General features: G+C 44.3%; 1 protein-coding gene across 1 annotated transcript in view; it reads left to right on the top strand.

Moving 5' to 3' along the window:
- Positions 1-16568, top strand: part of dnah6 (dynein, axonemal, heavy chain 6) — a 197577-nt gene that overhangs the window by 107754 nt on the left and 73255 nt on the right. The window contains exons 45-52 of the mRNA XM_056280529.1: positions 5542-5615; positions 5720-5874; positions 7644-7875; positions 8043-8195; positions 9901-10041; positions 10807-11049; positions 12762-12929; positions 14122-14357. Of these exons, the coding sequence (XP_056136504.1) occupies positions 5542-5615; positions 5720-5874; positions 7644-7875; positions 8043-8195; positions 9901-10041; positions 10807-11049; positions 12762-12929; positions 14122-14357 (1402 nt within the window). The remainder of the gene's footprint in view (positions 1-5541; positions 5616-5719; positions 5875-7643; positions 7876-8042; positions 8196-9900; positions 10042-10806; positions 11050-12761; positions 12930-14121; positions 14358-16568) is intronic.

The following is a 16568-nucleotide window of genomic DNA, read 5'->3' as shown; positions in this document are numbered from 1 at the left end:
CTTAGATGAAGTAGTAGTGGTCATGGGAACTATCTCTGGCCATCTAGCATAGGCATCCATCACTAGTAAAACATCTGCTTGTGGTCCTCAGCAAAATCAAGACGTACTCTTTCCCATGGACTCAAAGACAATTTCCATGTATGTATCGGTGCGGTAGCAGGCATACTACGCTGCTGCTGACAAATAGTACACTGATTCACTCCATGTTCAATACTGTCATCTAATGTAGGCCACCAGAATAAGCTTCTGGCGAGGGACTTCATTTTAACTATTCCCCAGTGGTGCTCATGTAATTCAGACAATAGCCTGTCTCTTAGTTTATCAGGCACTACCACACAGTAACCCCATAATAAACAATCATCCTAAATGCTGAGCTCTAATTTTCTCTGAAAATAAGGCTTCAGTGACTCATCCTGTACATGTTTAGGCCATCCAGTTAACATCAACTGTTTAACCACTCTTAACACAGGATCTCTGTCTGTTTCTTTGGCTATTTCTCTAGCAGTAAGAGGTAAGTCTTCCAGGTAAGACACTCTGTAAATTGGGTTTGATGCCACATCTACATCAGGCTTCACAGGTAATCTTGATAAAGCATCAGCATTGCTATGCTGCTCTGACTTCTTGTACTGGATTTCGTATGTATACGCTGCCAAAATTAGAGCCTACCTTTGTAATCTAGCGGCGGCCAGTGTTGGCACACCTGTTTTAGGCCCCAGAATTTTCAACAGTGGCTTGTGGTCCGTCAATAACAAGAATTTCCTTCCATAAAGATACTCATGGAATTTCATAACTCCAAAAACAAGACACAGTGCCTCTTTTTCCAGTTGAGAGTAATTCTGTTCTGTTTTAGTTAACATTCTGGATGCAAATACGATAGGTCTCTCACTTCCATCTTTCATTTTGTGGCTGATTACAGCACCAACTCCATAAGGAGAAGCATCACATGCTAGTATGATATGTGACTCTGCATCAAAATGTACTAACAATTTATCTGACTGAAGAGACTTCTTTGCACTATCAAATGCACTTTGACATTTCTCTGACCATTCCCAGGTTGCATCTTTATGCAGCAATGCTGTCATTGGCTGAATCAGAGTAGATAGATTAGGGATAAACTTCCCATAGTAGTTTAACAGAGCTAAGAATGACCTGAGTTCAGTTACATTTTTCGGAACTGGAGCCCTCTGAATAGCATCTGTCTTTTCCTTCATTGGATGTATGCCCATGGCATCAATGACATGCCCTAAGTATGAAACGCTGTTCTGCATGAATGCACACTTCTCTCTTGTAACCCTGAGATTGTAAGTTTCAAGTCTGCTAAGCACCTCTTCCAAGTTAGTCAGGTGCCTTTCTGTATCTTTTCCAGTAATTAAGATGTCATCTAAATAACAGATGACCCCTTCCATGCCCTGAAGAACCTGATCCATAATCTTTTGAAAAATAGCAGGGGCGCTAGCAACACCGTAGGGTAACCTATTGTAGTGATACAACCCTCTGAGTGTGTTGATAGTTAGATAATGTCTTGAATTGTCCTCTAACAGAACTTGCTGATAAGCCTGCGACAAGTCTAATTTGGTAAACTGCTGACCTCCTGCTAGTTTAGCAAATAAATCTTGGGTTTTGGGTAGTGGATACTGTTCCACATTCAACCATGGATTGATGGTGACCTTGTAGTCTCCACATATTCTCACACTATCATCCTTTTTAAGCACACAAACTATTGGAGCTGCCCACTCACTGTAATTAATAGGTGAGATGACACCTTCAGCTTCCAATTTTGCCAGTTCTCTCTCTACGGCTTCTCTTAATGCATAAGGCACGTTTCTAGGCTTACAGAACTTGGGCACAGCATCTGGAACTACATGTAGTCTGGCTTCAATACCTTTTAACTTGCCTAGCTCAGGTTTGAACACTGATGCATGTCTGGCACACACATCATCCACTGTATCAGGACCCACTCTGTTGACTCTTGACCAGTCTAGCTTTAATTGACTTATCCAGTCTCTGCCAATTAATGCAGGACCTCTTCCTTTCACGACTAGTAGTTCTAGCTTTTCTGAGCGTTCCTTGCATTTCACCTTTGCTGTGAATTTTCCTATCAATGGCAATGATTCCTCACTGTAGGTTTTCAGCACACAATTTGCCGAACTAAGTTTCACATCTTTAAACCTGCGTTTAAGTAGAGTTTCAGATATCACTGACACGGCTGCGCCAGTGTCTACCTCCATTTTCACCCTTGTATCATTTACACCAGGGGTCCCCAATTACTTTTCATAGCGGGCCACTTTTAGGGCCACTTTTAAAACCACGGGCCACTCAACCTCCAGCAGCATTCTAGCCCACCATAACTGAAGTATTTTCAGTAATGCTGATAAGGTCATGTGACGCGCAAGTGAGGGGGGCTGGACTAGCCCACAAGGGGAAATACAGGGTGGAATTGATAGTTACAAGGTAGCATTTCTTGTTGGATTGATTGCTGAAATTATGTTTGGAATGGTGTTCCCAAACAAAATGTGTAGAAATACCAGAAGGAAGAAACAATTTTTTATTTCCAAGAAAAAAAATTAAAAGGGTTTTTTTTTTTTTTTTGGTAGGGAAATTAAAAAAATTCTTCCTTCTGGCATTTCTCCAAAAAATGTCGCGGACCATAAATCAACCCGTCACGGGCCGGACGTGGCCCGCGGGCCACCTATTGGGGACCCCTGATTTACACTGACATACACATAGTAGGGTTTCACAATGTCACCTTTACCCGTGTCCATTGCAAAAAGTTCGGCCCCTCCACTGTCCAATGTCTGACCAGTGTCAATGTTCTGTACAGCATCCACCATGCACCTTGTCGGCACACAGCAGTCGTCTCTGGCACTGCAGAGCTGAGGCTGGATAGGATCTCCATCTGCCCGAAGACTGTGAGCGTTGCTCTGGTCCATGTGCTGGGGAGCGTTGCAAACAAGTCTTCCCTGCTGCTTGATAGCGCTGGAATTTGTACATGTCTCGTGCTTGAGAGCGTGGCAACATTCCAAATGCATGGTCCCTTTCGATGCCTTGCCATAGCTTCCTTCTTTAGGTAAACGGCATGCTTTTGCGATGTGTCCCTTTTTCTTGTACTGGTGACACTCTGCGTCCTTGAACCTGGATTCATCCGGTCTGTGGCCTTTTCCATTGTAGCGATAGCAGGGTTTTCCGTTAGCTGTAGACTTTACCGTAGCCTCTCTATGCTTTATGTTAGCCTTCTTTTCCACCACATTAGCTTTATAGCCTTTCTGTGCAAACTGTTGCACACTGTTGCCTTTTGTTACCTCAAAAGAAAGCGCCATTTCAACTGCGAGCTGTAACGTTAAGTCTTTTGTGTGAGCAGCATTGAGTAACCGATCTCTTAGCTCACTGCTCTTAACTCCACAGACAAACCTATCACGATGTGCTTCATCTAAAAATGTTCCAAATTTGCATGTGGTTGCTAACTTTCTCAAACTTGCAATGTACTCACTTATTGTTTCGTTTTCCTTTTGGTTTCTTCCGTGAAACTTGCATCTCTCGGCAATAAAGTTGGTTTTCGGGATGTAGTGCTTTTCTAGCATTCCCACCAATACTTCATATGTTTTACTCGATGGCTTATCTGGCGTGCACAAATCCATCAGCAAGCTATGCGCCCTTTTTCCTACCACCGTAAGAAATACCGCTTTGGTTTTCTCATCTTGAGTGTCCAATCCATTTGCTGCAAAGTACTGCTCTAACCGCTGGCGATAACTATCAAAACTTTCCTCACTTTCCTCGAAGTGGAAATCTTCTGGCTTACCGAATGCCATCTTCTGTTCGACGGTCCTTTCACTCACTGAACGTCTCCCTGGTTGTTCGTCGTTGACTTCTGCCTCGCTGGAGCTGCTTGACATGCTAACTCTGTGTCTTCCAACTTAAACATCCCATCCTCGTCGCCAAACCTGTCGTGTATGAAACACTAATAATGTTCTAAGCTGTTTAAGCAGATAACTGGAAAGTGCACACGGCAGACTTATGACAGTAACGTAGTATATTTATTATTACACTGTAACAACCTAGCTATCCAGAGTAGAGCGGAGTACCAAGAGAACGCCCTGGTGGCGATTCTGCCTTATATACTATTCAGGAACAACCAATAGATGACCTCCACCTTATTCAGTACCAATCACATTGATCTGTGTATATTCAAAACTAATAAAACCACACTGGTTAATATTCTGTGTTGGGAACACCACAATATGTTGTAAACTTGTCGGGCAATTTTAATTGACTTTCCGTTTAGTATGTAAGATTATTTGGCATCTCTGAATCTTTGTTGTTTTCTGTTTGATACAGCTTACATATGGCATGTTCTCTATTATGTCAAGCTATTTTATATGTGATGCAGTCCGAAAACTGCACCAATTGCAAATAAACTTTTATAACGATAAGAAATGTCAGCAAACTTTGATAATGTTTTAGACTATTATCATCCTTCTTATGGTAAAAACATGTTCAAGCAATCCTTTAATACATTAAACTAAATAATTTGATCAGGTGACAAACATGAATGAATTTGGGCAGGGAATAGTATTTCTGCAAATACTGCGCTATCAAGGTTTTGCTGACTAGTAAACGTTCTCTTGGATTGTCACCCTCTATGTGAATGTTGAGGGTGGAGCTCTAACTAATTTCTTAAACTAAATTTTAAACTCATTTTCTCTTGTCAGTGGAGAGCAGTTAAGTGTCAGTAAGGTTTAGCTGATTCAGCACCAAATGTGACAATGGTTTGAAACATCACTTTAAGATAAATACGCTACTGCATTTGATTTCGTAAGGAAAGGGTTTGCTCAACAGTGGCTAATCTTGAGGGGAAAACGGACAAATTCCCAAACTCTAGAAACAAACAGAGGCAGGCATTAGAAATAATTGTTTCAAATTTCTTATCAGCACCATGTTCTTTTCGTTTTTATAGCCCCCCCTTTTTTATTTCCCCCCTTTTTTTCTGCCCAATCATACCTGGCCAATTACCCCACTCTTCCGAGCCGTTCCAGTCACTGCTCCACCCCCTCTGCCGATCTGGGGAGGGCTGCAGACTACCACATGCTTCCTTAAATACATATGGAGTCGCCAGCCACTTCTTTTCAGCTGACAGTGAGGAGTTTCGCCAGGGAGACATAGGGTGTGGGAGGGTCACGCTATTTCCCAGTTCCCCCTTCCCCACCTGAACAAGTGCCCCGACCAACCAGAGGAGGTGCTAGTGCAGCAACCAGGACACATACCCACAATCGGCTTCCCACCCGCAGACACGGCCAATTGACGCCCGACCAAGCTGGAGGCAACGCAGAGATTCAAACCGGGATCCCCATGTTGGTAGGCAATGGAATAGACCACCACGCCACCCAGACGCCCCCTTATAGCCCCTTTTTAGAGTATCATGCAATATTTGGACAATCAGCATTTAGAAATTGGTTGCGCAGTTGATAACTACATGTATTTCTATTTGTCCACCTTTGTTGTCTACCACAACATACCTCAATAACCACCCCACTCTCTATCTCACAGGCAAACACTTTGGCTTGAAGTTGGAACCTGCCTATTTTTCCAACAATCCTATCATATTTGGAGACTTCATTAAGGTAAGGTCAAATACACCTGTCAGAAAGGCAGTAACAGAACAGTACAGATCAATTTGTCTTACTACTCCGCCCTCCTTTTATTCCACCATCCATCCCAACTGTAGGTGGGGGCAGGGAAAACAGATCGTGTATATGAGGACCTGACAGACATGGACAAGATCCAGGCAGTTCTCCAGGAGTACCTTGATGATTATAACATGTCTTTTTCAAAGGAAACCAAGCTGGTCTTTTTCCAGGATGCCATAGAGCATGTGTCCAGGTGCTCACACACACACACACACACACACACACACACACACACACACACACACACACACACACACACACACACACACACACACACACACACACACACACACACACACACAATGTTATTGTATCTTTGAAAGGAAAGGATATGCTCAAGCATCCCGTGACCCCGATTGGGATAAGAGGCTTGGATAATGATGGATGGATGAAAGGATAGATTTCTGGTGGTTCTACTGCATGGGGAAATAACATACTACTTTATTTATATTACTACTCAGTAGAATATAAACGTTTTTAACTCCAAGTGAGGCAAGAAGAACTTAATGGTATGTTAGTATAAGTGACATTGGTTGACTGATTCTGGAGTGGCATGGTGGCCCAGTGGTTAGCACTGTTGCCTCACAGCAAGAAGGTCCTGGGTTTGAACCCCAGGCAGTCCCAGGTCCTTTCTGTGTGGAGTTTGCATGTTCTCCTCGTGTCTGCGTGGGTTTCCTCTGGGTGCTCCAGTGTCCTTCCACCATCAAAAAGACACACATGTTAGGGTTAATACTCATGCCTGTGCCCTTCAGCAATGCAATGGAAAGAAAAACTGGAGTTGGTCACCGGGCTCTGCAGCTGCCCACTGCTCCTATATAATAGGATGGGTTAAATGCAGAGAACACATTCATTGTAAGAATATAATTCCTTGTAAGATTACAATGACAAAATAAAGTGGCTTTCTTCTGATTTCTCAAGGACAATTTGACCAAAAAAAAAAACAAAAAAAACTGTTCATGTTCAAAGATTTTGAGGATATCACAGCAAACATAGTATTTGTCACTGCAACCTTTTTAAGAATCATCTGTAAAAAATGTTTTCTTAGTTTAGTCTTCAGTGCAGTCAAAGCAGACATGCTACTAGAAATGATTTTATCTATAAAACCTGGCTTTCACAAAAGGAAATAAAAAAAAAAATATAAATAAGAAATTATACTGCAACTATTAACACTACATTTTAGGCATTATAAATGTTCACTAAAAACAGATATCAAGTTGTTGCAAGAAAAAGATGGTAAATGTATGTAAGGCAAAATGGGGATACAAGCAACAAAAAAAAAAGATGAGGCTAAAAGCTAATTTGGCTCTTTACAAGACATCCTTAATATACAAATTAAATTGTGAGCATTTGTAACTTCTTATGTGGCACGGTGGCGCAGTGGTTAGCGCAGTTGCTTCACAGCAAGAAGGTCATGGGTTTGAGCCCCAGGGTAGTCCAACCTTGGGGGTCGTCCCAGGTTGTCTTCTGTGTGGAGTTTGCAAGTTCTCTTTGTGTCTACATGGGTTTCCTCCGGGTGCTCCGGTTTCCTCCCACAGTCCAAAGACATGTAGGTCAGGTGAATCAGCTGCTCTAAATTGTCCCTAGGTGTGAATGTGTGTCGGCCCTGTGATGGACTGGTGGCCTGTCCAGGGTGTCTCTCCGCCAGCTGTCCAATGAGTGCTGGGATAGGCTCCAGCATCCCCGCGACCCTGAGAGCAGGATAAGCAGTTTGGATAATGGATGGATGGCTGTAACTTCTTATTTAGAGAAACTTGCAATTTGAAAGCAAATAGAGCTTTAGTGTGTTGCCTCAAGAAATTTGACTTTCACAGTGATTGAACCTGTGGTCTCGCTATCACTGAGAAGTCACACTAATCCATCACTCTACAAGCTGACTCAATAAGGTGAAAGAGGTTATGTTGTTCGTGCTGTGAGATGTTCTAGTCCTTACAGACTTCCTGCTCAACTTACCAAACCCTTTAGGATAGCCCGTATGATCCGCCAGGAGAGAGGCAATGCCTTACTGGTGGGGGTGGGAGGCACAGGCAAACAGTCACTCACTCGTTTGGCGGCCCACATGTGCGGCTACTGCTGCTTCCAGATTGAGCTGAGCAGGGGCTACAACTACGACAGCTTCCATGAGGACCTGAGGAAGCTCTACAAGATGGCCGGTGTGGAGGCCAAAGATGTGGTGTTCCTCTTCACTGATACTCAGGTGCAGAGTTTGAGCAAAGCTGCTCAGCCTTACATTTGGTTCTCTTTTAATGCTGTTGTATGGGGTGGTGATGGTGGTAATCTTTTGTACACCTCTAATTGTACAAATGAGAGTATAAGTTAACAATTTGCTCATATCAGATGACCGTTGTCATCTGCTTATTGTAGATTGTGGTAGATGGGTTTTTGGAGGATATTAACAATATGTTGAACTCTGGAGAGGTGCCAAGTCTGTTTGAAAAGGATGAGCTCGAGGAAGTACTGGCTGCCACCCGACCCAAAGCCAAAGAAGCTGGGATTGACGAGGGAAATAGAGACGAGGTATAAACACACACACACAGCTACATTATCAAACAGGCAAGCACGCACATTTACACACACACACACACACACACACACAAACACACACACACACACACACACTCACACACGTGTATTTGTGTAGGCAAAATTTGTTATTCTAACAGAAATTAACATATGGGAAAACAAACAAAATCATTATGGCTTTTCCCAGTACTCTCATTTGCTCCTTGGCTGTGTGTAAACAAGTCTATAAAACATTTCTAAAAAGTCGTATACGCTAACAAACTTGCACGCATACACTTGCATACACAAATGCACATACACACTCACTCATGCATGCACAAACTGTCCACAAAGAGTGGGTAGCAATAGACTATGGCAAAATCAGCCATTAAAGTCTTTTCCCATAGTAGTGTATAAGAAAGCATCAGTCTCTGATGTTTTCATCCTGCTGAGACCAAAACTCTGTTGGTTCCAAAACAGCAATAATCCTCTGCTGTTGACAGTATCGTGTGTGTGTGTGTGTGTGTGTGTGTGTGCTGGAGGCCCAGACAGCCCACAACCCCACCTACAACCCCACCTACATCAATAATGAAACTGCTGAGAGGGTGGAGTGCTTCAAATATCTCAGGCACACCCTGGAAAATAAACTGAGCTTTGACCAACACAACCCCTGTCATCCACAAATGCTGCCAATGAAGACTCTTTGCCATCAACAAACTCAGAGCACTTTCTGTTGCCCCCACCTTCCGTTGCTGCTCTACAAAAGTCCACTCCAACCCATTCTCCTCTATTGTTCCCCCTGTTTCTTCAACATGTTAACTGCCTCCAATAGGAACAAACTCGTACGCGTCTGATACAATGGCTCCAAAATTATTGCCTCCCCAGGCGTCCGGGTAGCGTAGCAGTCTATTCCGTTGCCTACCAACATGGGGATTGCTGGTTTGAATCCCCGTGTTACCTCCGGCTTGGTCGGGCGTCCCAATAGACACAATTGGCCGTGTCTGCCGTTAGGGCGTGGGATTTGGGTATGTGTCCTGGTTGCTGCACTAGTGCCTCCTCTGGTCAGTTGGGGCACCTTTTCGGGGGGAGGGGGAACTGGGGGGAATAGCATGATCCTCCCACGCACTACATCCCCCTGGCGAAACTCCTCACTGTCAGGTGAAAAAAAGCGGTTGGCGACTCTACATGTATCAGCGGAGGCATGTGGTAGTCTGCAGCCCTCCCCGGATCGGCAGAGTGGGTGGAGCAGTGACCGGGACGGCTCAGAGAGCAGGGTGATAGGCCAGGTACAATTGGGGAGAAAAAGGGGGGAAATAGAAAAAAATTATGTATATGTATTATTGCCTCCCCACCCCCGACCTCTCAGTTCTGAACAGGAACACCATTACACGCAGGGCATGCACCATTGCAGATGACCCCACACACCCTCTCAACCTCTCCCTTACACTGCTTCACTATGCTATGGCAGGGATTTTGTCCACTCTGCCATAGCATCATTACACAAAATACCCTGGTAACTGTTGTGTGTATAGGGGCTATGTATGTATATACAGCTATGTGTGTATAAATGTGGATGTATCCTGTATGGATGTTCTTCGTGTAGTCATGTTGTGGTATCTACTGTATTTATGTACCTATTGTGCTTAAGTGAGGCTCTGTACAGACTGTGGCAACAAATTTCCTTGGAAAACGACAATGAAGAATCTATCTATCTATCTAGATATACCAGTTCTTTATTTCCCGTGTGCGGGAGAAACTACACATCGTGCTGTGTATGAGCCCCGTAGGTGACACCTTCAGGTCCCGCTGTCGAATGTTCCCCTCCCTGGTCAACTGCTGTACCATTGATTGGTTTGTACAGGTCAGCTCTGTTTGTTGTGTGTGTGTGTGTGTGTGTGTGTGTGTGTGTGTGTGTGTGTGTGTGTGTGTGTGTGTGTGTGCACACGCAATTCCTGTATGGAACTTTTCCCTGCCTGTGTTGAAACATGCATTTTATGGCATTACTCTGCTGAACTTTTAAATAACTACCTAGTTATTAAACAATTATTATCCATAACAAATCACAGCGCATAGTCAGCACACAAATTAGCTTAACTCATAAAGTGATTATGTCCATGGGGAGTTTGTTTCAGTGTGAAAGAACGTGAAAATATGACTATTAGATAATATACAACTTCTATTTGAAACGGAAGAGCTAAACGTTAAGCTTATTTTTCCACTTGCTCCATCTTATGCCTTAAAAGTGGGACAGGAAACAAAAATGTTTTATTCATATCACCTTATTCATAAATTTGATTTTCTGCAATCTTACCCTACCACAATGCATAACGCATAGCAGAAGATCATTGGAAAACAGTTGATGTATTGCAAATAAAGGTGAAAAGCAGTATTTTACCAGTCCTTTGAACTGCACAGTATGTACTGCATTCACGAATGAGATGTCCTAACAAGTTGATCACTGTAAATGTAACCCTCACTCAAAAGAAACTGAAGTAAGATATAAGAATACCCAAGTCTGGGCAAGCGACTGAAAGCTTGTGTGATTGAAATGACATGGAAAACTAACACTGATAACATCTCTCTTTCTCTCCTTCCCCTTCTGCCCCCTTTTCCACTTGGTCCACAGTGGCCCCGCGAGGCCCTCCTCGCAGTCTCTCAGACCTTCTTCCAGAATGTGGACTTTGGCAGTGAGGAGCTGAGGCAGAGCTTCTCGGCCATGTGCGTGGAGATCCACATCAGTGTCACTGACATGGCCGATCGCTTCTACTCAGAGCTCAGACGCCGTTACTACACCACACCCTCCTCCTACCTGGAGCTCATCAACCTCTACCTGGCCATGCTCGGGGAGAAGAGACAGCAGCTAGTTGCTGTAAGACTGAACTAACGGTTTGCAAACTGGTTATTGATACTCCTGATCAGTTGTCAAGAGACGTTTTCAAAGAATATACGGCCATACTGGGAGACGAGACAGCAGCTCGAAATCACAAGAGCCAGTAATCAATACTAGTTATCATTTGTTGCCTGATATTCTGACTGAATGACAATTTCTTAACAACTCCATTATTCAGTCTGAAATTGCACTCTGCTTGGCCATTTTCCGTTTGTCTTTTTTATTTTTTCCACAGGTAGGGTTGATTTTTTTTCCCCTAACCAGTCAAGGTGACTCTTACATAATTTTCTGTTGACATAAACTGCAATAGTTTAAGCAAGTTTGCCAAGAATTCCTGCTGATTTTAATAAAACACATTGTTATTGCAAAGACTGAGGACAGAGCAGTCCGCAATCCACCTGGGCAGGGGTCTCTCTCGGCCGCCCCCCGGCTGACCCCCTACCCACGCCGACCCGCTGACAACCTGCCCATACCGGTAGTCCCAGTGCTTATAATGTGCTCGTGTCGTGTATGGAGTTAAAATGGCGGGAAGTGGGGGTATGAGTCATCCAGACTTAACAAGCCTTAGCCACTCACATACCAGCTGGTGACACTCGGCATCCCACTAAGCGCCTCCAGCATGGTGGGCTGTCCTGCGCCTCCAGCAGACCCCCTACCAGGACCCCACCACCACATGCAGGTCACAGAATGAGAGCAGCATGGAGACCACACCCAGGGGGTCCAGGACAACAATGGGGCCCTGCCACCCTGAGGGCGATCAACCCATCCTGGGCACACCTAGCCAGGTTCAAGTGCCCATCTGGTGCCCACGACCAGACGGCACATCCCACCAACCCTGACACAACTCCCCGCGCCCCCACAGCACACAGGCAGACATGAGAGTCCAACAACCCTACCCCTAGGGCAGGCTGCCCCCGCACCACACCCACCCGCCGACCACAAGGCCCACCCCGACCCAGTGACCTGACCGCTGCCCCCCACCCTGAGCCTCAAACCTACAAACACACCCCATACACGCACCCGTAAGCCGGCTGGAGGTGCCCGCTGAAACCACAGACTCCCCCTGCGCCTCCACTGGCCCAACCTGGGAGCAAAAGCTGACCCCCTGGGTCCATACCCCCCCAACAGGCCTGGAATCACCCCAAAGCCACAGCACCAGCACCCAGGACAACGCCGATAGCCATAGGACACCTATCCAAACATAAGGACCTGGCATTGCACGGAAGGTCCCCACATGCCTGAAACCCACAACATCAACCCAGATCACACCAGACCTTTGAATGGCTAAACAAAATTCGAAAAGCGGGCAGGATGAGTGAAAATAAGTGGTGAATAGTGATTCAGGGATCTGGAACTAGACTAGATCAGTTAATACTAGTGGTCAAGTCATGGGGAGAACAGCAGCTAGTGGTTATTTCTATTGACAGCTGAGCAATACTTGGGATCACATAATATAAGTAGTTATCACTGACCAATTGTATTGCTCATCAGTCTGGCCATATTGGGGATGAAGAGACAGCAGCTAATGGCTTTAAAATTGAACATTAATACAAGTGATTCATCATCAGCATTGGTGATATGAACAATTCTAATCAGCCCCATACTGGCTAAGATTGAAAAGGAGAAACAGCAACTGCTATTCAATATTTGTAATTTGTTTTTGTATGTTTATATGAACATTTCTACATTAGGCCAGAGATCGTGTCAAGAACGGTTTGACCAAGCTGTTGGAGACCAACGTGCTTGTGGACAAGATGAAGGTGGATCTGTCAGCCCTAGAGCCAGTCCTAAAACAGAAATCCATTGACGTTGATGCCCTCATGGAGAAACTGTCTGTGGACCAGGAAAACGCTGACAAGGTGTGTGTGTGTGTGTGTGTGTGTGTGTGAGTGGGTGGGTGGGTGGGTGTGTGTGTGTGTGTGTGTGTGTGTGTGTGTGTGTGCGTGCGTGTGTGTGTGTGTGTGTTTATATTTGGAGAAATATTTAAATGAGTATTATAAAGTTGATTTATTTCTTGTAGGATAGATGAGGTAATGAGGCAGGTATAGTACATTAGCAAACAGTGGAGGATTAGATCTTTTTTGTTGATTATTTAGTAGTACTTATCAAGAATTTCATCTTTTCCTACATCTGTCATACAGCTACCCACCTACATCATTATATCACTAGCCGCTGCGGCCTACTCCTCATCAAAGATTATAGTGGGATAAGCTTTATTCATGCCCATAAGGAATAAAGGTTGTAAATAGAACTAAATCCCCTTATGATTCAAAATTATCTTTCAAACTGGGTATCCGGGTGGTGTGGTGGTCTATTCCGTTGCTTACCAACACAGGACTTGCCGGTTCAAATCCCTGTGTTACCTCTGGCTTGGTCAGGCATCCCTACAGACACAATTGGCTGTATCTGCGGGTGGGAAGCAGCATGTGGGTATGTGTACTGCTCGCTGCACTAGCACCTCCTCTGGTCAGTCGGGGCGCCTGTTCAGGGGGGAGGGGGAACTAGGGGGAATAGCGTGATCCTCCCATGCGCTACATCCCCCTGGTGAAACTCATCACTGTCAGGTGAAAAGAAGTGGCTGGCGACTCCACATGTATCGGAGGAGGCATGTGGTAGTCTGCAGCCCTCCCATGGATCGGCAGAGGGGATGGAGCAGCAACCGGGATGGCTCAGAGGAGTTGGGTGATTGGCTATGTACAACTGGGAAGAAAAAGGCTGGGGAGAGAGAGAAAAAAAATCTTTCAAACTAAGCTACATATTATACCTTTCTATGAGACTTCAGGTAGAAAGACAGAACTTTCTGAATATGTCCTCATGGCAGTGGGACTGCAAAGTATCTGTGGTAGAGTAAACATGCAATGAGACATGAAACTTATCGTGTTGCTACTTCTGTGCACCAGCGCTAGTTCTGTTTATACTGTAAGTGTCCTTATTTCTTTTAGAAATTTTACTCTTCAAGCGTAAGATGTCAAAGCATGAGGTCTCTTGATGATTGCCATGCTGTAGGTGTGTCAATATGATATGCACAGTTGAACATATCCATTACCATAGGTTCGTAAAGTGGTAAAAGATGATGAAGCTATGGCCAAAGTGAAGGCAGAAGACACCCAGGCCATAGCTGATGACGCCCAGAGGAACCTGGATGAGGCTCTGCCAGCCCTGGACAGTGCCAACAAGGCCCTGGACTCCTTGGACAAGGCCGAAATCTCCGAGATCAGGGTGTTCACCAAACCCCCAGACCTTGTCATGACAGTCATGGAGGCTGTTTGCATCTTGCTCAATTCCAAGTTAGTGTGCCTCTACTGTACATCCCACAATGTTGTTTGTGCTGTTTGATCCTAGATTAAATATAATTTTGACATATTTAAAAGCATTTCCAAACCCAGGGAAATTTTTAATTAAGTAGAAAGCAGAACAGGGCGAAGAGCCAATATTGATTCATATGTTGGAAAAGCTAGTTCCCAAGAGAAGTATTATTTTTTTAGTGATGACATGTTGAAAGAGCAAACTTTACCTGCATATCATTGCTTGGAACTTGAATGGGATGTCATCATATCTTTGTCTTAAAAGATTTACAAAGCAATGATGCAGTAAGTATCACTAACATTATCATCACCATAATCTCCACTATCAACCCCCCTTTTCAACCTTACCATCCCTATCATCATTATTGTCCCCGTCACCATCAGGGTGGCACAGTGGTTAGCGCAGTCACCTCACAGCAAGAAGGTCCTGGGTTCGAACCACGGGGTTGTCCAACCTTGGGGGTCATCTCAGGTTGCCCCCTGTGTGGAGTTTGCCTGTTCTCCCTGTATCTGTGGTGGGTTTTGTCTGGGTGCTCTGGTTTCCCCCACCATCAAAAAGACATTCATGTTGGTTTAATCCTCTTGTCTGTGTCCCTGACCAAGGCATGGCAAGATGAACTGGAGTTGGTCTCCGGGTGCTGCATGGTGGCTGCCCACTGCTCCTAGCTACACAGCTAGGATGGGTTAAATTCAGAGGATAATTTCCCTACGGGGATCAATAGAGTATATAAAAAAGAAATCATCATTCTAGCTGCTGTATCAATTCTCTGTCAAATGTGTGTAATTAGGGCCAACTCTGCATGTTATCTGGTAGTCAGGGTCCATATGGAATACTGTGGCATCTCAATACTTGTCCCTCTGTCAACCCTGTCAAACATTGTCATCCATCAATCTACTGCAGTGCTACACTATGACCACAAACATCCTAACCTTACAATCCCACCAAATATACAACCTCCCTTTACTCAAAAACCTCAGGGATTATAAGAGAGCAGCACTACGGTCAGTTCAGTTCACCAGTCCTTACTCCCAGCAGTTTTATTAATTTAGCGGTTTTAGTAATACTATTCTGCCCTAGCAATTGTGTCCTAACAAGGTGTAGGCAGATAGTGAACGAGAGAATGAATGTAGCTCAGCTTGACGTCTTCTTCAGATGGAAGTTTATTGAAGACTTTACTCCATACATTCGTTTTTCCCTTTTTTTACCCCCGTAAAACTAAAGAAACACAAATAAAGAATACAATTACTAAGTACCCAAATAGTCTTTTCTGTCTTTTCACATTACCTATCTCATATGCGGAATGCAGAGTAGCTTACTAACATAGGCCTAGAATACACTGAATACAACAAACCTTTAAATTTCTCAGTCAGAACAAATACCTTTACTTTTATAATATTAGTTTTTTTTAATATTAGTTGTTTTTTTCTTTTATAATATTAGTTTTTCTAATATGATTACTTCTTGTGATGAGTTAGAATAAATCTATGTGCCACCCCACACCATGTTTTACCAGCTTCATTACATTACATTACATTGTCATTCTGATGTTTTAGCTGATGTGTCGCTTTGATTTGTTCAGATTTGTGTTGTGGTTATTTGTGTTCCATTGGGTTGTGCTACGGTGGCGTAGTGGTTAGCGCGGTCGCCTCACAGCAAGAAGTTCCTGGGTTCGAGTCCTGGGGTAGTCGTCCTCTTTGTAGAGTTGGTATGTTCTCCCCGTGTCTGCGGGTTTCCTCCCACAGTTCAAAGACATGTAGGTCAGGTGAATCGGTTGTACTAAATTGTCCCTAGGTGTGAATGTGTGTGTGTGTGTGTGTGTGTGTGTGGACCCTGTGATGGACTGGCGGCGTGCCCGGGGTGTCTCCCCGCCTGCCGCCCAATGACTGCTGGGATAGGCTCCAGCATCCCTGTGACCCTGAGAGCAGGATAAGTGGTTTGGATAATGGATGGATGGATGGTTTGTGCTAGTTTGGTTTGTTTTTTGTTGTGTCAACTTGTACTGTGCGACTAATGTTGCATTGTCTAGTTCCATACTAGATTGCTGTACATCTCATTTTAAAGTGTGAGGAATTGCTCTCTCTGTGTATCAAGGGTGAATTCTATGTCCCTACAGAGACACACTGGTATTTCACTCACCTTTGTCAAATTGTAAAATGTACATGATTTCTTGTTGCATCTATCTTTCCCAGCAG

Source organism: Lampris incognitus, chromosome 5, assembly GCF_029633865.1.
Source record: "Lampris incognitus isolate fLamInc1 chromosome 5, fLamInc1.hap2, whole genome shotgun sequence".
Taxonomy (NCBI): Eukaryota; Metazoa; Chordata; class Actinopteri; order Lampriformes; family Lampridae; genus Lampris; species Lampris incognitus.
The sequence above is the reverse complement of the archived record's forward strand: the minus strand, read 5'-3'. Positions and strand labels throughout refer to the sequence as shown.